Here is a 20,191-nt window from a genome sequence, read left to right as displayed (position 1 = left end):
ATGTAAAGGCAAGCCAAGCAATACAAGACCAAATGCACGAGTCAGACAGAGGAGACACATACGCAAACAGTCCTTCCCCCAACAGTTCCTGTGGGAAACAAATTAGGGAAAGGAGGAACTGAGCGTGTTCCTGTGCCGAACAAACACACACATGCGTGTGTGCACACAAATGCGCCATAATACTAGAGCTGGCGCCAAAACACAACGAGGAGACTAAGTGTGACTCAACTGTATTTAGCTTGCCAGATTCTGCTTGTGCATGTATGAGTGTGTGTGTGTGTGTGTGTCCATGGTTGGGCCTGGACACCACTGTGGCAGCCAGTGACGACGGTGGGGCTCTGAACACAGCATAATGGAAGCGGAACAAAGAGATTTGATGGAGGCGCTCAAGAGCTGGAAGCGTTTCCTCTGGTCTAGGGCTGTGACAGTTGGGCATCCAGCACTAAGTAGTCAGACTGGTTTTTATTGGACTGGAGCAGAGTCTGCCGCTACTAAAGAGACAGGGGACAGAGAGAGGGAGCAGGACTGCAATGTGTTTTAATATGGGGCCTGTTCGGGTCAGACAAATGTCTATTTCAGTACTGTGGCTATGTGTTTGTATTTGTGTCAAATCGAAACTTGGTGTGGGACTAGACGGTGTATTTGCAAATCCCTGGGAAAAAAACAAAGAAGATGCCTAATTTTTACATATTTTATTTAATGTATTTTTATATATGCGAAAGTAAGCCTCATGCATCCAGACACACACTGACTCTGTCCTGCTAACAGTCCTGTGCCGAGGGGAGGAAAGCTGCTCATCTGAACCTGGGGAATGACTCCAAACTTCCATTTCTATGCTAATTCTGGCCTGCCGTCTCAGCCAAGTGTTTATCTCTCTCTTCCACTCTCTCTCTTCTAGCACAGGGCAAATGGAGGGAGGAAGAGGAAGGGAAAGGCAGGCAATGGAGAGAAGACAGACAGATGAAGGCATGAGAAGAGGGCTAGAGAGGGTGGAAGAATGGGAGAGATGAGAGGCAACACCCCAACAGATGACAGATTAATGAATCTGTGGATGAAATCTGCTGGGGCTGTCCTCTGGGCTGCAGCTGATAATAACAAGAGATGAGTGGTAGTGGTAGTGTGAAGAGTGGGGGTGGGGTGGGATGGGGTGGGGGTGAACGGAGGACCCTCCAGCTGGGGAGGAAGGAGCAATGATGAGGAAAAGTGAAAGAAGTGGAGAGCGGAACAGAGAGAAAAGAAGTGAGCAAGCGTGAGCAAGCGTGAGCAAGGAAAAGTGCGAGAGGAAGAGAGAAACCAGAGGGGAGTGGGACAACGCTCCAACTGGTTTTCGCTTCCTGCCAACACTCTGTTTGCCTGCTGGAGAGAGATTCAGGAGCACTGCGCCGAAGCTCCCCTCTGGGGGATTCCACTCGCTCTCTGTGTGTGCATGCATGAGATTGTCTGTGTGAGTGAATGAGACCAAGTGTTAGAGAGACTGACGGGTAGAGGGTGTTGATATGCAGCTTGCCTAAGCGTGTGCGCATGTGTATTTTCGTGCTGCTGACAAGTATGTGCATGTGCGTGTGTGTGTGTGTGTGTGTGTGGCTGTGGAGGAGGCGTCGCGCTAAACCTCTGAAGCCGTGTTTAATATCGCTGGGAGAGAGCGAGGAGCTTAGCACGAGAGCCCCAGCTTCCCGCCACCCACACATATACACACACACACACACACACACACACACACACACTCCTCCGCAGTAAAATGAGACACCCCCCCCTTTCCCTCCGTCCTCTAATCTCCCTCTCTAGAATGCTTCCCTGCGCTCGCCTGCAATCAATGCATCACTCAGACATTTAACCCCTTGCAGAGCTGCCTTGTATGTTCCTCACATACAGCAGATGTGTTTGTGCTTATATATAAATGTGTTTTACATGTAGCAGGTGATGCATGAGTGGCTCTCTCAGCAAGATGAGGAGCCAACAGACTAAAAAATAAAGTTTGCTCTGTGCACGGTAAAACACGTGGAAATTTGTTTGTGTGTGAGTGTGTGTAAGAGCCTACCTGTTGTTGAATGATTATCGGTAACAGAGGAGGCCTGAGAATGTAGGCACTGATGAGCTTAGGGTTAGTTAATCGCACATACACTGTTAGCTAACTGAGCAATAACACAGGAATAACACCTGTTACCTATTTGTTCACAATGCCCCCAGTTTCTACCAATAAACTGCTCTGCATATTAACGCTCATCAGCTCTAAACAAACAAAATGATAAAACGGGCATCTTTTCATTTTTGAGACACAACAGTCGCTGACTTGTTTTGGTGTTAGAACGTGACATTGTAGAATAAATGTCCTTGTGCATAGCCGTTGCTGAAGGTCTAGAGACATAGCGACTAGTTAATGAGCTACTATAGTTGGAGAGCTAACCGCTAATAAACTACATGCTGCGGTACCTAACATGATGAAAACATGAGGGCACCAGCGAGCCAAAATAGCTAAACAGACTTGCCAACAGTTAACTAAAGACCGGTTGGAAAACTAGCTAGCTCAGTCACTAACATTAATAATTGGATGTAAGCAATTAACTGGGTCATTAATCAGCTATCAGCTTTTTTCTGCTACAAATTATCATTATTATATCAGCCCATGAACATCCACTACTGGTCAACCTCTACTAATAAGTTAAAACAGTTAATTCAGGGGAAAATATTTGCACCATCCAGTGAGATCAAGCCATGCTGCCTTTTTATTTAACAGTGTAACATGTACTGACAGAGCTAATATCATAGCTCCCCTATATTTTGGACTCAATGAGTCTTTGTTCCCTTAAAGGTCAAGTCACCATTTGCTAATGGTCAAAAGTGCAAATTTGAGAGTCAAAGTTTACTAAAGTCAAACTTAAAAAGTCAGTGTAGATTCACTTTTGTCTTTACAATCGAATCTGTTAATTGCTCCAATTACAGTCAAAGTTTTTTCCATCATAGACTCTGGTCTGACTGGGTTCTTAAAATGCAGTCTAGTTTTTCTCTTTGCTTGGATCATACATGGATTTGAGAAGGGAAATCAGAAGTGATTCATGTGGGGAGAATAAATGACAGATTGCACCTTTATCTGAGCTTTCAATGGGCAGAGCTGAGAGGGCCCCAAGCCCCGGCACGAGGGAGAGCGGGATGAAGACATCCGCAGAATCTCTCCTCATTACCATTTCAAATGCTCAGAGAGCGAGGCAGACGAGGGAGAGCGAGAGAATAAAAGGGGAGCGAGGGAGGGAGGAAGAAAGAGAAAGTGGGCTTTCGTGTGCAGAGGCACGGATCGCGAAACTAAACGAACATGAAATATGCACAGTATCGGCTGGGCATCGAGAACAGCACAGAATAGCTCCCTGTGTGCTGAATTACATACATGTGTGCATGACGTGATTCTGCATCCTGCACGTGCAGGCCTGCACACGAAAGGATGCCTATGCATGTGCTTGCAGGGTGACAAACTGAGCTGCTCTGTACGTGTATGCTTGTAGTGTGCATGTAGGCTCTGTGTGTGTGTGTGTGTGAGCTTGTGCGCATATGAGGTGATTCGCAATTTGCATGAGCAGGTCTGTGTGGGTGTGCGACAGCAGCGAGTGTGGAGAGCCGTCGCTCCGTGCAGCATATGGAGAGGAACACGTCAGGATGCCTGTGCATGTGCTTATTGGGTCATGACGGGTGTTTCACTGTGCATATTTCTGTGTGTGCGTGTGTGCTCGTAATCAGCATGTGAGCTCTGTGTGTACGTGTGTGTGCCTGTGTCTCTCAGGCCCTCATATCTCTCTGCCTGTGTGTGATAAGCCCAGAGCTTGCGGCGCTAAAACACCAGCGTGAGACAAGTGCTCTGTACGTCTACAGGCTTGTATGCAGGCTTGCTTGTGTGTGTGTGTGTGTGTGGGGGGCGGTATGCATAAATTGGTGTGTCTCTCTGCACACGTCCATGTGTGTGTGTGTGTGTGTGCGTGTGTGTGCAGGAGCCCCTGGGGTCTGCCCCAGGCTTATCACACACAGGCAGTGAGAGACGAGCTTCCTGAGAGAGAGAGAGAGAGAGAGAGAGAGAGAGAGAGAGAGAGAGCGAAGGAGGGAGGGAAGGGGGAAGGGGAAGGCGGGGGTGTTGTTTGCGCAGCGGTCAGCGCCTTGTTTGTGTAGTCTCAGGTTTTCTCCTCCCTCCTCCCTATTTCCCTCTCCGCACGCGGAGCGCAGGAAGGGAAAAATGCGAAGGGGGATAAAAAAAAAGGAGAGGGAGGGGAAAAAAAACGTTCGAGAGAGACGCATAAATCAGAGAGACGAGCCGGCTTCTCTCCAGCACGGCTGACTGAACCCTGCTGCTGCTGCGCTGCACTCTGTGTGTGTGTGCGTGTGTGTGTGTGTGAGAGAGAGAGAGAGAGAGAGAGCGAGGGAGAAAAACAGCCGCCGCCACTGCTAACCACAGTCACCACGGCACATTAGAGGGCCATTAGAACGCGATTATACTCCCAGTGCTTACCTCTCATTCACACTCTTGCTCTCTCCCACTCCAACTCGCTCGCTCTCTCTCTCTCACACTCACACACACACACCTCATCATCATAAATGTGTACAACAAACACACACAACCATAAAGCAACTGGTTAATGAGCAACAAAAGATACCCACACCTATTTACACTTCTGTGAAGATGCCTCTGCTGGTGATCAAAATTATCGCCTTCACACACACACACACACACACACACACACACACACACACACACACAAAGATAGCGTTAAAGGCGAGTGAGAGACAAAGTGGACACACACGCTGCACAATGTGCAGCTCAAGTGGCATTAAAACCACCTGGATCAATAAATCAATCTGTGAAATCTGTCAACATGGGGGGAGAAACGTTTAGGCTCACGAACAGAAACACAAGGGATGAGGGAGAACGAGACAGCGGGCCATCCAACTTTAATTAAAAGCTTTCACAGCAATGGGAGTTGAGAGATTTAGTAGAATATACACGAGTCTCATTCTTTCTTGTGTGCACAGGGAGTGAGAGGATCTGGTTTAGGAGCAAACGATCGGCAGCTACACAAGAAAGAAAGAAAGAAAGAAAGAAAAACTTCCGATGCTAGAGAGGCATCGAGCATCAGTTTCCGTATAATGATCCCCACGATCCCTCATGCTGTCCGTGTGTGTGCATGTGTGTGTGTGCCCATGTGTCTGAGTGTGTGTCACACTTCGCCTCACGGAAAATTAATGAGATGTGAGTGCGGAGCGAGGCAAGAGGCGAGGGGGGTGCGTGTGTGTGTGTGTGTGTGTGTGTGTGCTCGCGGGGAGGAGGAGGAGGGGTGCCAACGACAATCTGAGTCACAAAGAGAGGAAGAGAAAGAGCGCTGAAAGGAAAGAGGGGGGAGGGAGAGAGCGGAAACCTGAGAGAGAACGAGAGTAGCGGGCAAGAGAAGCAAAAAAAAAAAAAGATGGAGCATGGCGAGAACAAAGCGTGAGTAAGGGTGAAATAGAAGGAAATGATACAAAAAGCAAAAGAGGGAGCAAGAAACAGATGACAGATGCAAGAGAAGAATCAGATGGAGAAAGACAATTTTCGAAGAAAAAAAAAAAAAAAGTCGACCTATGTCGGTAGAGTCACCGACAGGAACAAAGTGGGGGGGGAGAAAATGAGCTCAATTTACGAAGAAAGAGCAAAGATTTAGAAGAGACGAAGTGTAAGAGTGTAAAATACGAAGAGAGAAAGCGATAAGGAGTGAGGATGAGCGAAGCCTGTTACCTCGTAGCCCAGCCGTGCAGCTCTCTGCAGCAAAGTCTCTCCGGCGTTTTTGTTCACGATCAGTCGACGAGCTTCTGGCGGGATCGGACGCACCGCAGGAGGCTCAGCAGGAGGGGTCCTGTGCACCCCCACCGCCTCCGGTGGGCCACCGCTCGCTCTGCTGTTCGCCTGGGGCTGCAGACACGGCGGACAGAGCGCGGCGGGGGAACAGGGCTTGACTGGAGAGCCGGGATAATGATTAGGAGAGGCGGCTCCCTTCCTCGGAGCGCCACGCTGCTCACTCAGCTGAGGAGAGGGTGAGAGGGAGAGAGTGTTACAGCCACTGCCACATAGCAGACGGGAAACACACATACGCGCACACACACACACACACACAAACTCAAGGGCACATGAAGAATACACACAGACATAGCATACAGAGATACAAACATACAGGCACGGTCACACAAACGTACGACTGTTTTTCTGACAAAACAATGACGCGGCAAATACAAAATCGGTAAAAGTAGGACACTGTGCGAGCGGTCACCTTAAGGCCAAAATCTTGATGTTAATTCTATTCTGAAAAAGTTTCTCTTTTATTCTCATATGATTTTGAATTATTTTGTTTACTACCTACATTTAACTTAAAATATAGATTGTACTGTTCAACTACAACATGTGTGTTTATGTTTGATTGCTGTGCATGGAATCACTGAAAAACACACACACACTCACAGATTTCACACCAACTGTTCACGCCCCAAACACTGCAGGTTGGCACGCCACTTTTTTTTTTTAACCGCTAAACCAACAGAGCCTTTGGAGTGCAGCACACGAGAGAGGGAGTTGCCTGCCTCTGTGTGTGCGTGTGTGCGCGCGTGTGTGTGCGCAAGTGCGTGCCCTCTCAGTGGAATTCCATGTCGAAGCAGCTGTCAGACTGAGGAGGAGCAGGGGAGGAGAGCAGCGCAGGCGGAAAACAACAAGCCTTCTTTTTTCTTTCCCCTCAAATTTTCCCCAAGCTCATTTTTTTTCCCCCCTCTTTTGAACTCAGGCGCTTCGTGCGCTCGACCATGGCTGCCACATTCCTCACTGTGCGAGTGAGGGAGTGTGTGCAGCCTTGTGCTCGGCGCAGAGCACGATGTATAATTGCTCCGGGGTTTTGCTGTTATGTCAGGAATGCTCACAAACACACAGACACTCAGCCCTGGCACGCACCTACACACAAAACAGCGTCGATGACACACGTTCGACAATTAGGGCCAGAGACGAACACACATGCATGCAGGCGCTCTGCAGGGAGTCGCTAAGGGCACGAGGAGGTCAAAGCTCCAGCAGCCCTCTAAACATTGTAAACATACTTCCTTCCTCTCCCTCTCTCTCCCAGCTGCATAATCAGAGGCGCCGACAGCCATACTGAAACAGGCTCCAGTGCTACAAACATCCAGACGCCCGCATCGCAGACAGACACCCTACGAGCGCTCACCTTGTCCTCTTCAGCTGCTCCCAGATCAGCTACACAACGCTGGCCTGGGCTGTTAGGTGTGGCCTCTTTCCTCTTCTCGCGCTCTCGCTCCCTCTGACTTGTGTGTTTGGTCTTGCACGGCCGCTTGCCCTTGGGTTTGTCCGTGTCACTATGGCGACGGGGCTTGAGGGGAGGGGTGCCTCCCACAGACGGCTGTGGGGCCGGAGAAGGGGGGCCCCTCCTGGGCTCCTTGAGGCCACGGTCACCTGAGAAGGGGCCCAGCGCTTGCGCCCTGTCCTTCAGCTGGCCGGGGGGAAGGGAAGAAGCAGCTACTCCTGGAGCAGGAGAAGAGGGAGGCAGAGTGAGCGGCTGACAGTGTGAGAGCTTAGTAGAAGGGGAGGATGGGAAGGTATTGCAAGGCCATCTCTCACCCTCTGTTGGTTTATTAATGAGTGCACAGAGCTGTCTGGGAGCACAGCATGCCTGCTCGCTCAGGAAAAATACAAAAAATAAAACACAAACACTCGCAGGCACACATAAACATAGTGACTTGTGCGCACTCATTCACCGCAGCAAGGACACTGCTATGAGTAATCCCCTTAAACAAATGTGGCACTGTCGTCTTTCCTCCTTTATAATACATATTTACACAAGAAATGAAGACCTGCCCTTGAAACCACAATGTCAAAATGCTCTTTAATAGCTTTAATGGAAATACATGTCCTCCCGAGGATCACAGCAAAGCATTTCTGACTACTCAAGAATGTGGTCTGGGTCTGACTTGTGTGACAATTTACCTGCTAGAATAAACAGTCCATTAAATCAGTCCAATCAGATTCTTGACAAGGATGCAAGAAAAAGAAAGACAGCCCTGACAAACACAGCGGAATAACCCATATCCCCTGGAAAAAAAAAATAAAATTAATAAATAAAATAAAAAACACGGCTGTTGCCGTGGTGATGTTATCTAAAAAGGTGAAAGCACAAAAAAAAGCAGCCAATCAAGGCTTGTGGTTTCAGCAAGAGACATAAAATCACAACGTCCTCTGCTTTATTCACTTCCTTTAATCTCTCTCCTGCCTTTCATTCTCTCTTCATCTGGGCCTCCCTCTGCCTCAGTCAAACCCCCCACAACACACACACAAACACAAACATTCCCCACCCTCCCTTTCCCTGTTACTGGTCTGTTGGGGGGGGGAAATGTGTGATCAATCATTCATTGATCACACATTAGTCACACTACACCTGCCCACGCATATCTTCACCAGCCACTTCCCTCATTCTCACTTTCATCGCTCTCACAGAAACCTGCTGTAGACCAGATGAACCAAAAGGCCAGGACCATGGGGGGGGGGGGAATTTAGGTTTTAGTCCCCAGGTCCTGTTTCTGATTCCCCAGCCTTTTCTCTGGCAGGAGGAAGTATGCCCTACCTCATTTCCTCTGCAACCTCCCCCAAGGCTCGCGGGAAATCCCCCAAAAGACAGACGGCACAAGAAAGTGAAACGTGAGCCAAAGATATATTTCCGTTACCCTAGCTGAACTCAGAGACACAGCAGCGGTTTGCATGGCTGGCGGTTCATTCTTACCATTAAGTAGCTTCTCGCAGCCCCATTTCCTGTTGATGTCAGCTCTTTGCGCTGCGGCTCTGTCCTCTGCCTCCCCAGCCCTGATCTTACGGTCCCGTATGCTCTGAGCGGGGGTTAACAGTCTGGACTGGGGCCATGCCCTCTCCTGTTTGTTTTGGGACTCCTCGGGTGAAACTGCGCCAGCAGCAGGCTTGCTGAGTCTCAGTCCCTTCAGCTCGATGCAGACCTTGAGCTTCCGCACCTCGTCGTCCTCATCTTCATCGGGACTGGCCTGCTCACGCTCATCTGCAGAAAATATAAACACACAATATACATTGTTTGCCATGTCTCATATATGACTAGAACAGTGTTGTCCAGAGAAAAGTTTGTCATTTTCAAGTTTTAACTTCAGTTTAAAGATCAGAAGTTTATTTGTTTGTTGTTTTATTTTTTTTAATTTTTAATCCCTCACTTATAAAGGACATTAAAACTAATGGGTAGAACCTGAAATGCATTGTGTGCAGCTTTAACCATGACAGCTTTTCTACATGTATTTATGATTTGACATTTTGGACATAAAAGGGTTTTCACTCTTTCGAAGACACTGGTCTCAGCTTCTGCTACACACAAAACTATTCTATGTACATGGTAACCAGCAAACAACGGAGGACGAAGAACAAAGGCCATTAATCATGACATTCTTATGGTTTGTAAAACCCCCTCTAAGCCTTACATTTAACACACGCACACACACATACTCAGAGAGGCAGGAGAGGCACGGAGCGGGATGTGAAACAGACAGACTGAAGAGTAAAAGGGGAAGAGAAGTCAAGAATCGGGCGGAGACACAAAGCAATAAAGACAGGAGACGCAGAGGGAGAGTTCTCCCCCCTGAAATTCACGGGGGACGGGTATTTGACTCGTCTGCCAGTGCAGGGGAGAGCAAGCGTGATATCGCATGCCAGAAATAAAAAAAGAGAACCCAAACAGGAGGGAAAAAAGAAAAGAGATGAAAAGAGAAGAAAAGAGCAGCTTTGAAGAGGGTGAGTAAGCGCAGCGGAGGAACCGCAGAGCTGAGAGAAGAGAGAGAGAGAATGGCTGTCCCTCTTCCTCGCTTCTCTCTCGCACTCCGCTCAAAGGCAGGATTAAACACTTCTCTGAGCTGGCTGCCACACAGAGCGAAAGATGGGACAGTGAGTGGTAAGGGAGGGAAAAGCGGGGGTCGTGATGGAGCGGCTTTAAGGTGGAATTGATTGGGAAGGAGGAAGCGAGAAAAAGAATAGAACATTTTTTTTTTATAAAAAGAACAAGAGAGAGCTCAGCGTAATAGGCAGACTTAGAGAGATGCACAGAAAGCAGACGAAGAGAGGGAAAAGGGGTGATTTGCGCAACATGGAAAAGGCGAGTGAGTAAAGAAGCACATTCAAAAAACTCTCACCTGTGGAAATCCTGGCTCTTTTCTCTGGGTGTGACACCCTCTCTCCATCCTCCCTTTCCATGTCCTCCTGTTCAGCCCTGGGGCAGAGCAGGCGTTTCCTGGTAGGTCCAAAGCCAGGGCTGACTTTCTCCCCATTGTACCCTTTCGCCGGTGTCAAAATCGGGGGCACACAATGACCTCCTTCACACTCTCTCATTGCCTTCCTGGCTCCATCCTTAAGTCCTCCATGGCTGGCATTTCTGGCCCCGTCTCGGGCCCCATGCCCTTGGGATGGCTCCTTCTGACCACCACACCTCTGGAGGACTGGAACTCTGTTGTTTGTGTATGCTGGCCGGACACCTGAGCAAAGCAGAGACAGACGGATAGAAACGAGGCAGAGAGGAAGGAGGTGAAAATCAAAGGGAGACAGACACACAGGCAGAGAATGCAGACAGATCACAAACCAGACAGACAGACAGACAGAGAACAGAGAAACAGGGGGCGGGGGTGAGACGGGGTGGGGGATTGACAGAGGGAGAATGCCAGTTAAACACCAGCCAGCTTTTATTCTGCTTTAAAGACAGGCAGTAAAACTTTGATGGGGTAAAGACTTTTTAATCTGATGTGAGCCGAGCCAGCGGGCTGACGGGTTCAGTGCAGCCGCTCGCACTTCCAGCGAGGAGAGGGAAGAAAACATCCTGTGCACTCACTGCACACGGGGTATCCCCCCCCCCCCCCCCATGTCCTCCCCCACGGCATGACCGCACCACGCCCTTCTCACACTGAGCGTGACTCTAGCCTCCCCCCCCCCCCCACCCCCTCCGCGACTCCCTCTGCCTCCCTGTCTCTCTCCATGCCATAATTAGGCTCACACGTCAGCCGCGGCCTCGCTCCAACACACAGCTGGGCTCCCAGCCAATGTAACTAACCCCCCCACCCCCGCCCCCCCCCTTCCTCCCTCCCCCTCACTCTCTTTTTCCGTTGCGCTCTCCCATCCGCTTTCACCCAGTAACTCTCCCCCCGCTTTCACTCTCTCCCCGTCTCTCTCGCACTCTCTCTCATGCAATCTCTGCCCCTCCTTTTCTACTTGCCCTCCCTCTCGATCGTCTCTCCGCGCAGATAAGCACAAAAGACTTCTTGAAAATAAAACTCCTCCTCTCTCCGTTTCTCTCGCTGGCTCGTTTGCTTGCACTGCCTAGCTTGTGAAAGTGTGTTTTGTGTGTGTGTATGTGTGTGTGTGGAGTCTGCATGGAGGACTGTCTTTTTTTAGAGTGACCCGGTCTTGCCTCAGCATTTGCTGCAAGTGCATGTGAGTGTGTCCGCGCACCTATTGTTTGTGTGTGTCCCTTTCTGAGTGTCCATTTGCAGAATGGATGCGTGTGTGTGTGTGTGTGTGTGGTTACTCACCCTCCCTCTCTCCCTGCCTGGTGGTGTGTTGGCAGTGTTCCAGCGCTCGCTCTCTGTGCTGGCCGTCTGCCAGCTCCCGTCCTGCTGCCGCTGCCGAGGCAGACACACACACACCGCCGCCCTCCTTCTCCTTCAGCTCCAGCTCCGAGAACCGCATCATTGCCCGCTGTGCGCACACATACACATGCAAAGAAAACCCATGAAAACCACTCATCGTCTGCCCACGCCGCGCACACACCTCTCTAAGCCTCAATCTGGCCTCAACAGCTACAGAAGCAAAATTTGCGTCAGAAATCACATTGTCTCAAAATCAAAGAAAATGCCAAAGAAATTAAACCCACACGTACACAAACACACACACAGGACAAAAAGGTAAGACAGATAAATCACAAGCATGGCATCAAGACACAGATTAGACTACTGCAGCCACTGTGAGTCCATGCGCTCTGGGGCTTAAGTCCTGGCATCTCCCTTCCTGAAACATAAACATGGCTAAGAAACATATACAACTAAGCCCTGAGGCAGAGAGAGGAGATGAAAAAGAGGAAAGAAGGGAGTTGGGGGGGGAGAGAGAGGAGTGTGCAGCGATACAGAGTACAAAGGAGACAGAGCCCATCAGAGGCAGATGTGATAAAGAAATGTAAAGAACTGACCTCCCAGTTAGCTGCAGGTTGACTTATATTACTCCCCTCTCGTGATATGACTTCCATCTAAGCAATTAGAATGGGGGCTCAATATATCTGTCCATCATTTCATCTTTTTTTTAATGAATTTATATTATGTTTCTCCACATGTTTTTATACACAACAGGCAGCCACAATCCCACAAAATAACACAATCAAATTAAAGTGACTCAACAGGTCAATTAACACTGCATCAAAACCATCAAATAATTTCTGAACTGCATGAATGACAAATTTGGAAAGATAATCCAAACAGTATGTTCATTCTGAGCATGATTGATAACCCTAATTAAGTTTTAGTTGTCTCATTTAGTTTTTTTTCCAAACAGATTTCCACATCTAATTTTTACATGTCCAGAAATAGCGTTTGATAGCTTTGTGTTGCAGCTGTGCATTGACAAGCGTGACACAGACAAAACCACAAAAATCACAACATAGACAGACATGTGCAATCTATTAACATATCTGCCTCAGAGCCAGTGGATAATATGGCATAGGATTTGTTTGAGTTGCTATGCTGAACATTGAGCACAAGGAACCAGGAGATGACAGTCTAAAACGAATAGCTCAGTGTGTGTATATGAATGACAGGGAATGATGGCCGAGTGCAGGGAATGCTGCTGTAATTGTGCATTTACAGATGTAGTGTGATGTGTGTTAGGAGCCAGTGGGGTGAGGAGAATTATCCACTTGGACAGCAACCAGTCAGGGCAGCATAGGCCATCAGGGGGAGGAGGGTTAGGGGAGGATAGCGACTGACGGATGGGGGCATGCAGAAAGCCTAAAAGGAACCCCAAAGAGGGCAGCTGTTGGTTTTTTAAGCACACTGCAAGCCCTCCACTGCCCCTAACCTTGAGGTTAAGCATGGCCAAAGGCAGTGTGAACTGTGTGGCTGCCACACTCATGCTCTGAAACCACAGTATACGCTCTATAGCACAGTCAGCACTAACACATGCTTTTGCCCCAAGGCAGTCACACAAGGACAAGCACGTACGGACACACAAACACGCACGCAGAGAAATAACCTTTACAAAGGCTGCACACTAATCAACATACAGAGATGGCAGCCCTGGTTAACCTTTGAACTGGTCGCCCTGATAGAGGGCCTCAACTGGCCTTGCACCAGCTCACGAAGACAATGATAAACTAAAGGGAAGGTCAAGCCTATGGCCAGAACAGTTACATGACAGCAATATATTATTCTGTACTGTGCTATAAATGCGGAGTGTGCCCATTGCATGCAGGGTTTGTTCTACAGGCAGTTCTGAATATTGCAGCAAGGGAATAAAGACAGTGGTACTTGGTATTTATTAATGCGTGGATGTTAAAAATGAAAGTGTTTAAAATGTCTGCAAATAAGAAATATTCTGCAGTCCACCGCCAACATGAGCCCAATATATCTTGTATTATTGTATATACACACACACACTTACACACTTACATACACAAGTGTTCATGGTCTTACCTGCAGAGCCCTCTGCTCACGGCTCAACTTGCTGGAGTCAGCATACAGTTCAGTGGTGACACATTTAAAGCGGTCGCCAACATAGCCTGAGGAGTTTGCAATCCTCTTGGCCAGACTGGATCTACGAGAGCTTTTAGATGAAGTGTGGCTACCCTCTTCCTCTTCATCCTCGTCCCCTTCTCCTTGAGACTCCCCAAGGTCAACAATAGTGTCTTCCTTTTCAGTCTCCTTCTCGCACATCACACTCTCCTTCACCACATCTGCACAGTGCTGAGTGGGGTGAAGAGCACGATTCTCTCTGTCCCCTTTGACCTTGCCAGAGCTGCGTTCCCCAGATGTGCGAGCACAGCGCAAGGTGCTCTGGTCTTGGTCTACAGGATCTGGACTGGGACTCTGTTCCTCTGGGCTGTCCTCTGCTTGGACGACCTGCCCTGGAGAAGGTGGGGACGTATCAGATGTCACCCCAGGACAGCCTGTGTCCTGAAGAGCCTTTGGTTTCCCTAAGGAGGTTTCTGGCTGTCTATCAGTGTGACTGGGCTTCAGGGTGGGGCTATGTCCAGAATGGAGTGGATAAGGATGGGAAAGGTGGTGTTGGTGTTTTGACTCGTAGTCAGTCTTTGTCAGATTTTGGTTACTATGACAACATTCATTTTGGTTAACCTTGGTGCTGGTTTCAGCAGAGAGCTGTTTGTTGACTGTTGGGGTAGACTCAATATCTGTGTCTGAATGTACAAGGTCAATGCAGACAATCTTTTCTCTGGATGTTACAGAGGAAGATGGGAGTTTGCCTTGACTTCCACCCTGTGTATGTGCTCCTGCTTGCTTATCAGACTTAATTTGGCTTCCGTCACCGATCTCTTTCCCCGCGTTTTGATCTCTGGGGACTCCGCATTCTTCAGCAGCTCCCCGGGATTTCTCCTGTCCCCGGGGCTTCAATGCTGCATCTCCCCTTTCTGGCAGCTTGTTGTCTGAGTGAGTCTGCATCAGGGGATGAGCCATCTCCTGTGAGTTATAAGTGAGGTATTCCCCTCCTGGACCGGCTGGGAGGTTGTGGTAGGGTAAAGGGTGCTTTGCTGCTAAATGGTTTGGGTAAAGGCTGTTGTTGCTCAGCACTACTGGGTGAGGATAGACAGGGCCTTTCCCTGTAATTGACAGGGAATGCAATGTCATGCCATCAGGGACGGGGTAGTGCAGGTATCTATTAGTATAAGCCAAACTGTGGTTCAGGTAAGAATCGTTTTGAGGAAGGTAAAGATGGCCAGGAGGGTGACCATTCTCTAAACAAGGTCTCTTGTATGATGACACCTCTGGAGTTGTTTCACCTCTCTTAGTAGTCTGGGAGGACTTCTCTGTTCCCTCTCTGTGGTGACCCATGACCGATAGATGTTCTGATTGACTGGGACTCTGTTTGACCCAGTCACCATCAGGTTTGGGAGAAAGAGCCCTGGAGGAGACCAGAGAGGAGTGTTGAGTAGAGGAAACATTATGGTTGGGCTCCCCTGTCCTTGGACAGGATGCGTTACGTTGCTGAGGGAGTACTCTCTCCAGACCCTTGTGTTTGATGACAGAGGGTGAGGAGCCTTTGGCTTGTGAAGGGCCCACGTCTGCATTAGGCCTTGGAGAGGGGGGTAAGCCTGGTGTGTGCTGTGTATGAGAGGGAGAAGGGCTAGGTACAACCCAGGATGAGTGTAAAGTGCTGATCATCTCTGACCTCTCTGAAACCTTCGAAGAAGTGCTGCTAACCACAGAGTGAGGATGGGAGGAAGGAGAGAGGGACAGGTTTTCCTTTAGGAGCTCTCGGCTAGAAGGTAGTCCATAACGTGCACCTGATGCCAGAGTGTCCATCTTGACTGGGAATCCATTGGGAGGCAGCCCAAACTCAAGCATTCTCCCAGACAAATCCAAGGGCTTCTCTGCTGAGTCTTTGGTTGCTTGGGGTTGGTGAGCTGGCCTCTCAAAAGTGGGTTTGGAGGGTGACCTGCTGGGTCTCCTCTCAACTCCCACACATCTATGTTCAGGCGCCCCCTCTCTCTGCCTAGGTTTGTGGGGGCTGGGCCGGGCAGGAGAGGGTTGCTCTGATGCCATGCTGCTCACAGAGAATGGATGAGGAATTGACTGTATGGATGAGGATGAGGCAGATATTGAAGAAGTAGAGGAGGTTGGTGGTTGTCCTTTTCTGGGGACTGGCCTTTGTAAATCCAGTGAATTGTCAATGAGAGAGAGCTGGGCAAGGCGAGAAGAATCAGTAGGCTGACTATTATTATTCCCACCACTGGTGCCACTAGTGCTACTGCTAGAGCTATTGGTGTTATTGTTGTTGCTAGAGCCTTTCCTAGAGGGAGGTCTGCTTGGTCTGCTGCTCCTGCTTGGGGAACGGTCCCTGTCTATAGCAGCCTGATGGTGCTGAGGATGAGGGGAAGGTTGGTGAAGCTGCTGTGCAAATGGAGATGCAACCCCTAGCCCCTTGTCTTGGCAGTGTACCAGTGATGTGGGGGCTACTGTGACTGTAGGAATCCTCATAGGAGGCGCCACCATTGGAGAAGAGATCGGAGAGGGAGGATAAGGTGGCATATAGTAGAGCCTCTCAGTTGCAGAGGCGGCTGCAGCAGGGTTGACACTGCCTCCCTGGGCTGCACACAGAGAAGGGTAGGCCAGGTGCTGGGGAAGATAGGGACTGGGTGGGCTGAGCAAGGAGGCTTTGTACATATTTAGAGCTGCATACTTGGATGTGTCCATAAAGGGATACATGCTCGCTTCAGGGTAGGGACTGAGCCATGGCAGGCGAAGGTAGCTGCCACCAGCACTTGCCATGCCCAGTTCAGATGCTTTTTCTCCAGGCCCTACTCTGCGTTCCAAGCCTAAACCTTCAGCTCCAGGAACCAGCAAAGGCTTGTGGAGACTTGGAGGAGTGCCTTTGTAGAGACCCAAGTATCCATTAGTGGGCTTACGACTGTCAAGAGGTCCATCAGGCTTGTAGATGAGCTCTGGGAGACCATCTCTGTTATAAGTGAGGGGTAGGCCGGGCGTGTCTCGGCTCTTCTCGGCTGGTAGTGCACTGATCCCTGGGTATACAATGCCCCCATGGAGACGAAAACCATCACGCATCAGAGTACCTCGGTCCAGCCCCATCGCTGCCAGTGGCGTCAACCTTGCATCCACCTGTAGCAAAAAGGAGATACCAATAATATTGGAAAGTATGACAACAGAAGTATGAATTATCAGACAATTACTGTAAAACAAAGGTTAGTTACATGCACACAGTAAAACAGACATAATGTTCATTTCCAGATAATAGTGACTCATGTGACAAATGAGTAAATGGTACTGAGCACAAGCACAGGGACTTGCCATGTTTTGTGTGATGTGGTTTCCTTGTCTTAGTTCCAGGTTGGTCTGTGTCTCAGCATCGACATCACGAACAGATGTTGCCCTGTGGAGATGAGCAAACAGTTAGCAGTCAGTGTCTTGGCTCTGCCATGCACACAAACACACTGACACAAACAGCTCTGTTGTAATCTCAATGCATTAAAAAATATGACAAGGAAAAAAGAAGTCAGTTTTTTCTCCAAAAGAGAAATTAGATAGATCTCATCACAGACATTTTTTAATTTCTTTGACATAGAAATCTAAATAATAAATCAACATGTTCATTATTGCTAGATTGCAACCAAACATGGTACAGGGATGTGTAAGTGAAAAGGGAGACAGGGAGTAGGTGGAAGGTACAAGGAAAAAGAAAGATAATGGCATTGTTAGCTCCAGTCATCACACCCTTCCTCTCTCTCTCTCTCTCACACACACTCACACACACTGAAGTAGTCACTGGAGATGAAAGCACTGTGTGGGCTCCCCTCTCCTCCCATCCGTCAACACCCCTCAGCAAACCCCCATCCTCCTCTCCCCCTCCCCTGCCCACCCTCTGGGCTAGACGTGCATTGTGGGGCAGCGTCTATTCAGTCACGTTCTTCACACACTGGTTTTTCTGTGCCCTCTTTGACCTGCTCCCTCGGCTGCCTCAGCCAGCGAAGCGAGGAAAGATTATACATCAGAGACCACTTCGGTGGGAGACCATTTACTGCCCGCCAACACAGAGCCACAGATCAACAAACACTCACACCTACGATCGCAAGCAAAAGTATAGCGAGAGAACGAGACAACCATGCAAACATTCACAATAAACCCTTGATTCAGTCTCAGAAAGGCAGAGAAGATAAAGAACACTATGATCATATAAGTGAAAATGGCATTTTATTGACCTTTTTTTGAGGGGGGGGGGGGGGTCAGAGCAGAAAAGACAATAGGCAACTAACGTCAAGATCCCTTTGTATGTGAAACGCCCTTTAATCTGTCAATGTTTTCTATATATTTGAATTTCTTAAAAGCACTGGAGCATAAAAGAACTATTATTTGATGTTAAAAAGATAGGAAATAAGCTACAAGGAGATTGCTATCAATTATTCATTAGTGCAACATTTTAGGAAATGTCAAATGTAATGATTGGTCTTTAACGTTAAAACTGTGTTTCACTTTGTGCTGATGGTGCTGGATTTAAAAACTTTCTTAAAATAAGGGTGCAAAAAGTTTTCCCGGGACCAATTACAATTTTGGGCCAGTAGCTATTACATTTTTTTTTAAATGTATATTTGTGCTGCATCTGTAAATAACATAAAACATGTCTAATGTGAACAGTGTTGAGTTTTACTCCAGCAAAGTGCAGACATGGACAAGAGCTGCCTCTCTCTAAACATGCATTTTATTTTCATAAAAGAAACTCAGCAACAACAATTTAACTGTGATGACAGCAAAATAATGCTATGTCGGTGTCAGGTGTCACTTGAATATAAAAATCTACGGTTAAAGAACTGTGATAAAATCATGCTTATGCATTACTGAGTGTGGGGTTTTTCAGTGTTGTGGGGGGAAAAGAGAAAGAAATCAGGGGAGAAAGAAAGGAAAAAAACCGGACGGCAAAATCGGCACTGACACTGAACACTTATGAGCCTCGGTGACTCAGGTGGCATATTAATAAGCCTGCTAACAGATTGGTTTTACTAATTTCAAAAGGCTGTTTCAAAATCCTCAGATAGGCGAGGCAACAATGAAAGAGGTGAAATTATTGCTCCCACTTGGCAGATTTTATTTAAAAGAAAATCATGAAGTTTGACTATTACTGATGACTGGGTGGGGCGGGCATTTCTGCACGGCAGTTGTTCCGGGAGTCACTGCAGGAACCAGGTGGGAGACAGAGAGACAGACAGGGACAGACAGAGACAGACAGAGAGGAGCGCCTTTAAATAGTAAAACTGAAGCCTTGCCGTGCTCGGCAGTGCTGAGAGCAGCAGAGAGACTCGGCTCCTCGATCATCGTGGAGAAACGCCTCTGAGACTCGCTGCCGCGCCGCTGGCACGCCACTTTATTGCCGTGACCCGGGGGCCATTAATCAGCCTGTTGTGGGCCCCTCGGCACGGCTCCTCCCTTCCCCAGCGCTCCCATCCCCCACAGCCCCAGCTCCCCAGGGCTTCGACAACATCCGCATCTGACGGAACTGAGACGGTGTGTGTGTGTGTGTGTTGGGGGGGGGGGGGGGGGTGTATGCAGCCTGTGTAACGCGTGTACACGTGTATGCGTTTTTGCAAATTACACACACGCCGTTGAGAAATCTCATCACTCCTGTTTCCTGCATTTCCTAGAGCGACACATGCACCTCTCGCTCGATCTCTCACATTCTCTCTCTCTCGCACGCACACACACGCACACACACACACACAAACACTGAAAAGTCGGTGCTCAATGAGACCAGCCGTGCAGCGACCGAACACGAAAAAATAAGCCTCTTATACAAACGCAGATGTTCAATGACATGCTGCCTTTATGGACATTTGCATTCAATCTAAACGTTGCCTCCGCCGCCAGTGTAGTGAAATTATGTCTCCTTAGCATAAATATAACCTACATCTATGTTGTTTTTCCAGAGAAGATCACTGCTGGGAAGACTACCGAGAGAGGAAATGTTCTGCTCTTTTATATGCGAGCACAACAAAAAGGCAGCGTGCTGTCTTATGGCCTGTTATTACTCCACACTGTGCTGATGACCGAGCGGTGTGTGCGGCCACGGCACCTGTCATTTCCCTGAAATTAATAGTAGTCCTGCGAAGATGAGACGCTGCACCGGGCCTCAAGGTCAGGATCAAGCACTTGACGGCTCACTGCCTGCACCGCCGGGGATGAAACTCAGCTTTTAGATGCACGGACCCCTGCAGCATCTGAGCCGCACACTCGAAACTCGTTAAAATCGCGCATGGGACAAAGTGCTCCACGGGTCTCCGTATATCAGCAGTCGGTAATGCTGCCTGTGCGTCCGTTAGAGGGGAAACAAATGCACAGCGACGCTCATGTTGTTAGTTACAATCCCCGAGGAAGCTTCTCGGTCAGACACATCTCATGGCTTTGGTTTTTCCTTTTG

The 20,191-nt window shown here is 48.7% G+C and overlaps 1 protein-coding gene across 2 annotated transcripts in view; it reads right to left on the bottom strand.

Annotated features, from left to right (window-relative positions):
- Positions 1-20,191, bottom strand: part of bcor (BCL6 corepressor) — a 32,548-nt gene that overhangs the window by 4,592 nt on the left and 7,765 nt on the right. The window contains exons 2-9 of one of the 2 annotated variants that reach the window (XM_046403806.1): positions 17,077-17,158; positions 13,729-16,887; positions 12,234-12,290; positions 11,581-11,746; positions 10,195-10,533; positions 8,778-9,062; positions 7,212-7,525; positions 5,747-6,031 (exon numbers count right to left, since the gene is read on the bottom strand). In XM_046403806.1, the coding sequence (XP_046259762.1) occupies positions 5,747-6,031; positions 7,212-7,525; positions 8,778-9,062; positions 10,195-10,533; positions 11,581-11,746; positions 12,234-12,290; positions 13,729-16,887; positions 17,077-17,079 (4,608 nt within the window). In that variant the 5' untranslated portion in view covers positions 17,080-17,158. The remainder of the gene's footprint in view (positions 1-5,746; positions 6,032-7,211; positions 7,526-8,777; positions 9,063-10,194; positions 10,534-11,580; positions 11,747-12,233; positions 12,291-13,728; positions 16,888-17,076; positions 17,159-20,191) is intronic. The other variant, XM_046403807.1, reaches the window with a different exon arrangement.

The sequence above is a fragment of the Scatophagus argus genome, chromosome 11 (assembly GCF_020382885.2).
Source record: "Scatophagus argus isolate fScaArg1 chromosome 11, fScaArg1.pri, whole genome shotgun sequence".
Taxonomy (NCBI): domain Eukaryota; kingdom Metazoa; phylum Chordata; class Actinopteri; family Scatophagidae; genus Scatophagus; species Scatophagus argus.
This window is presented reverse-complemented; position numbering and strand designations above follow the sequence as displayed.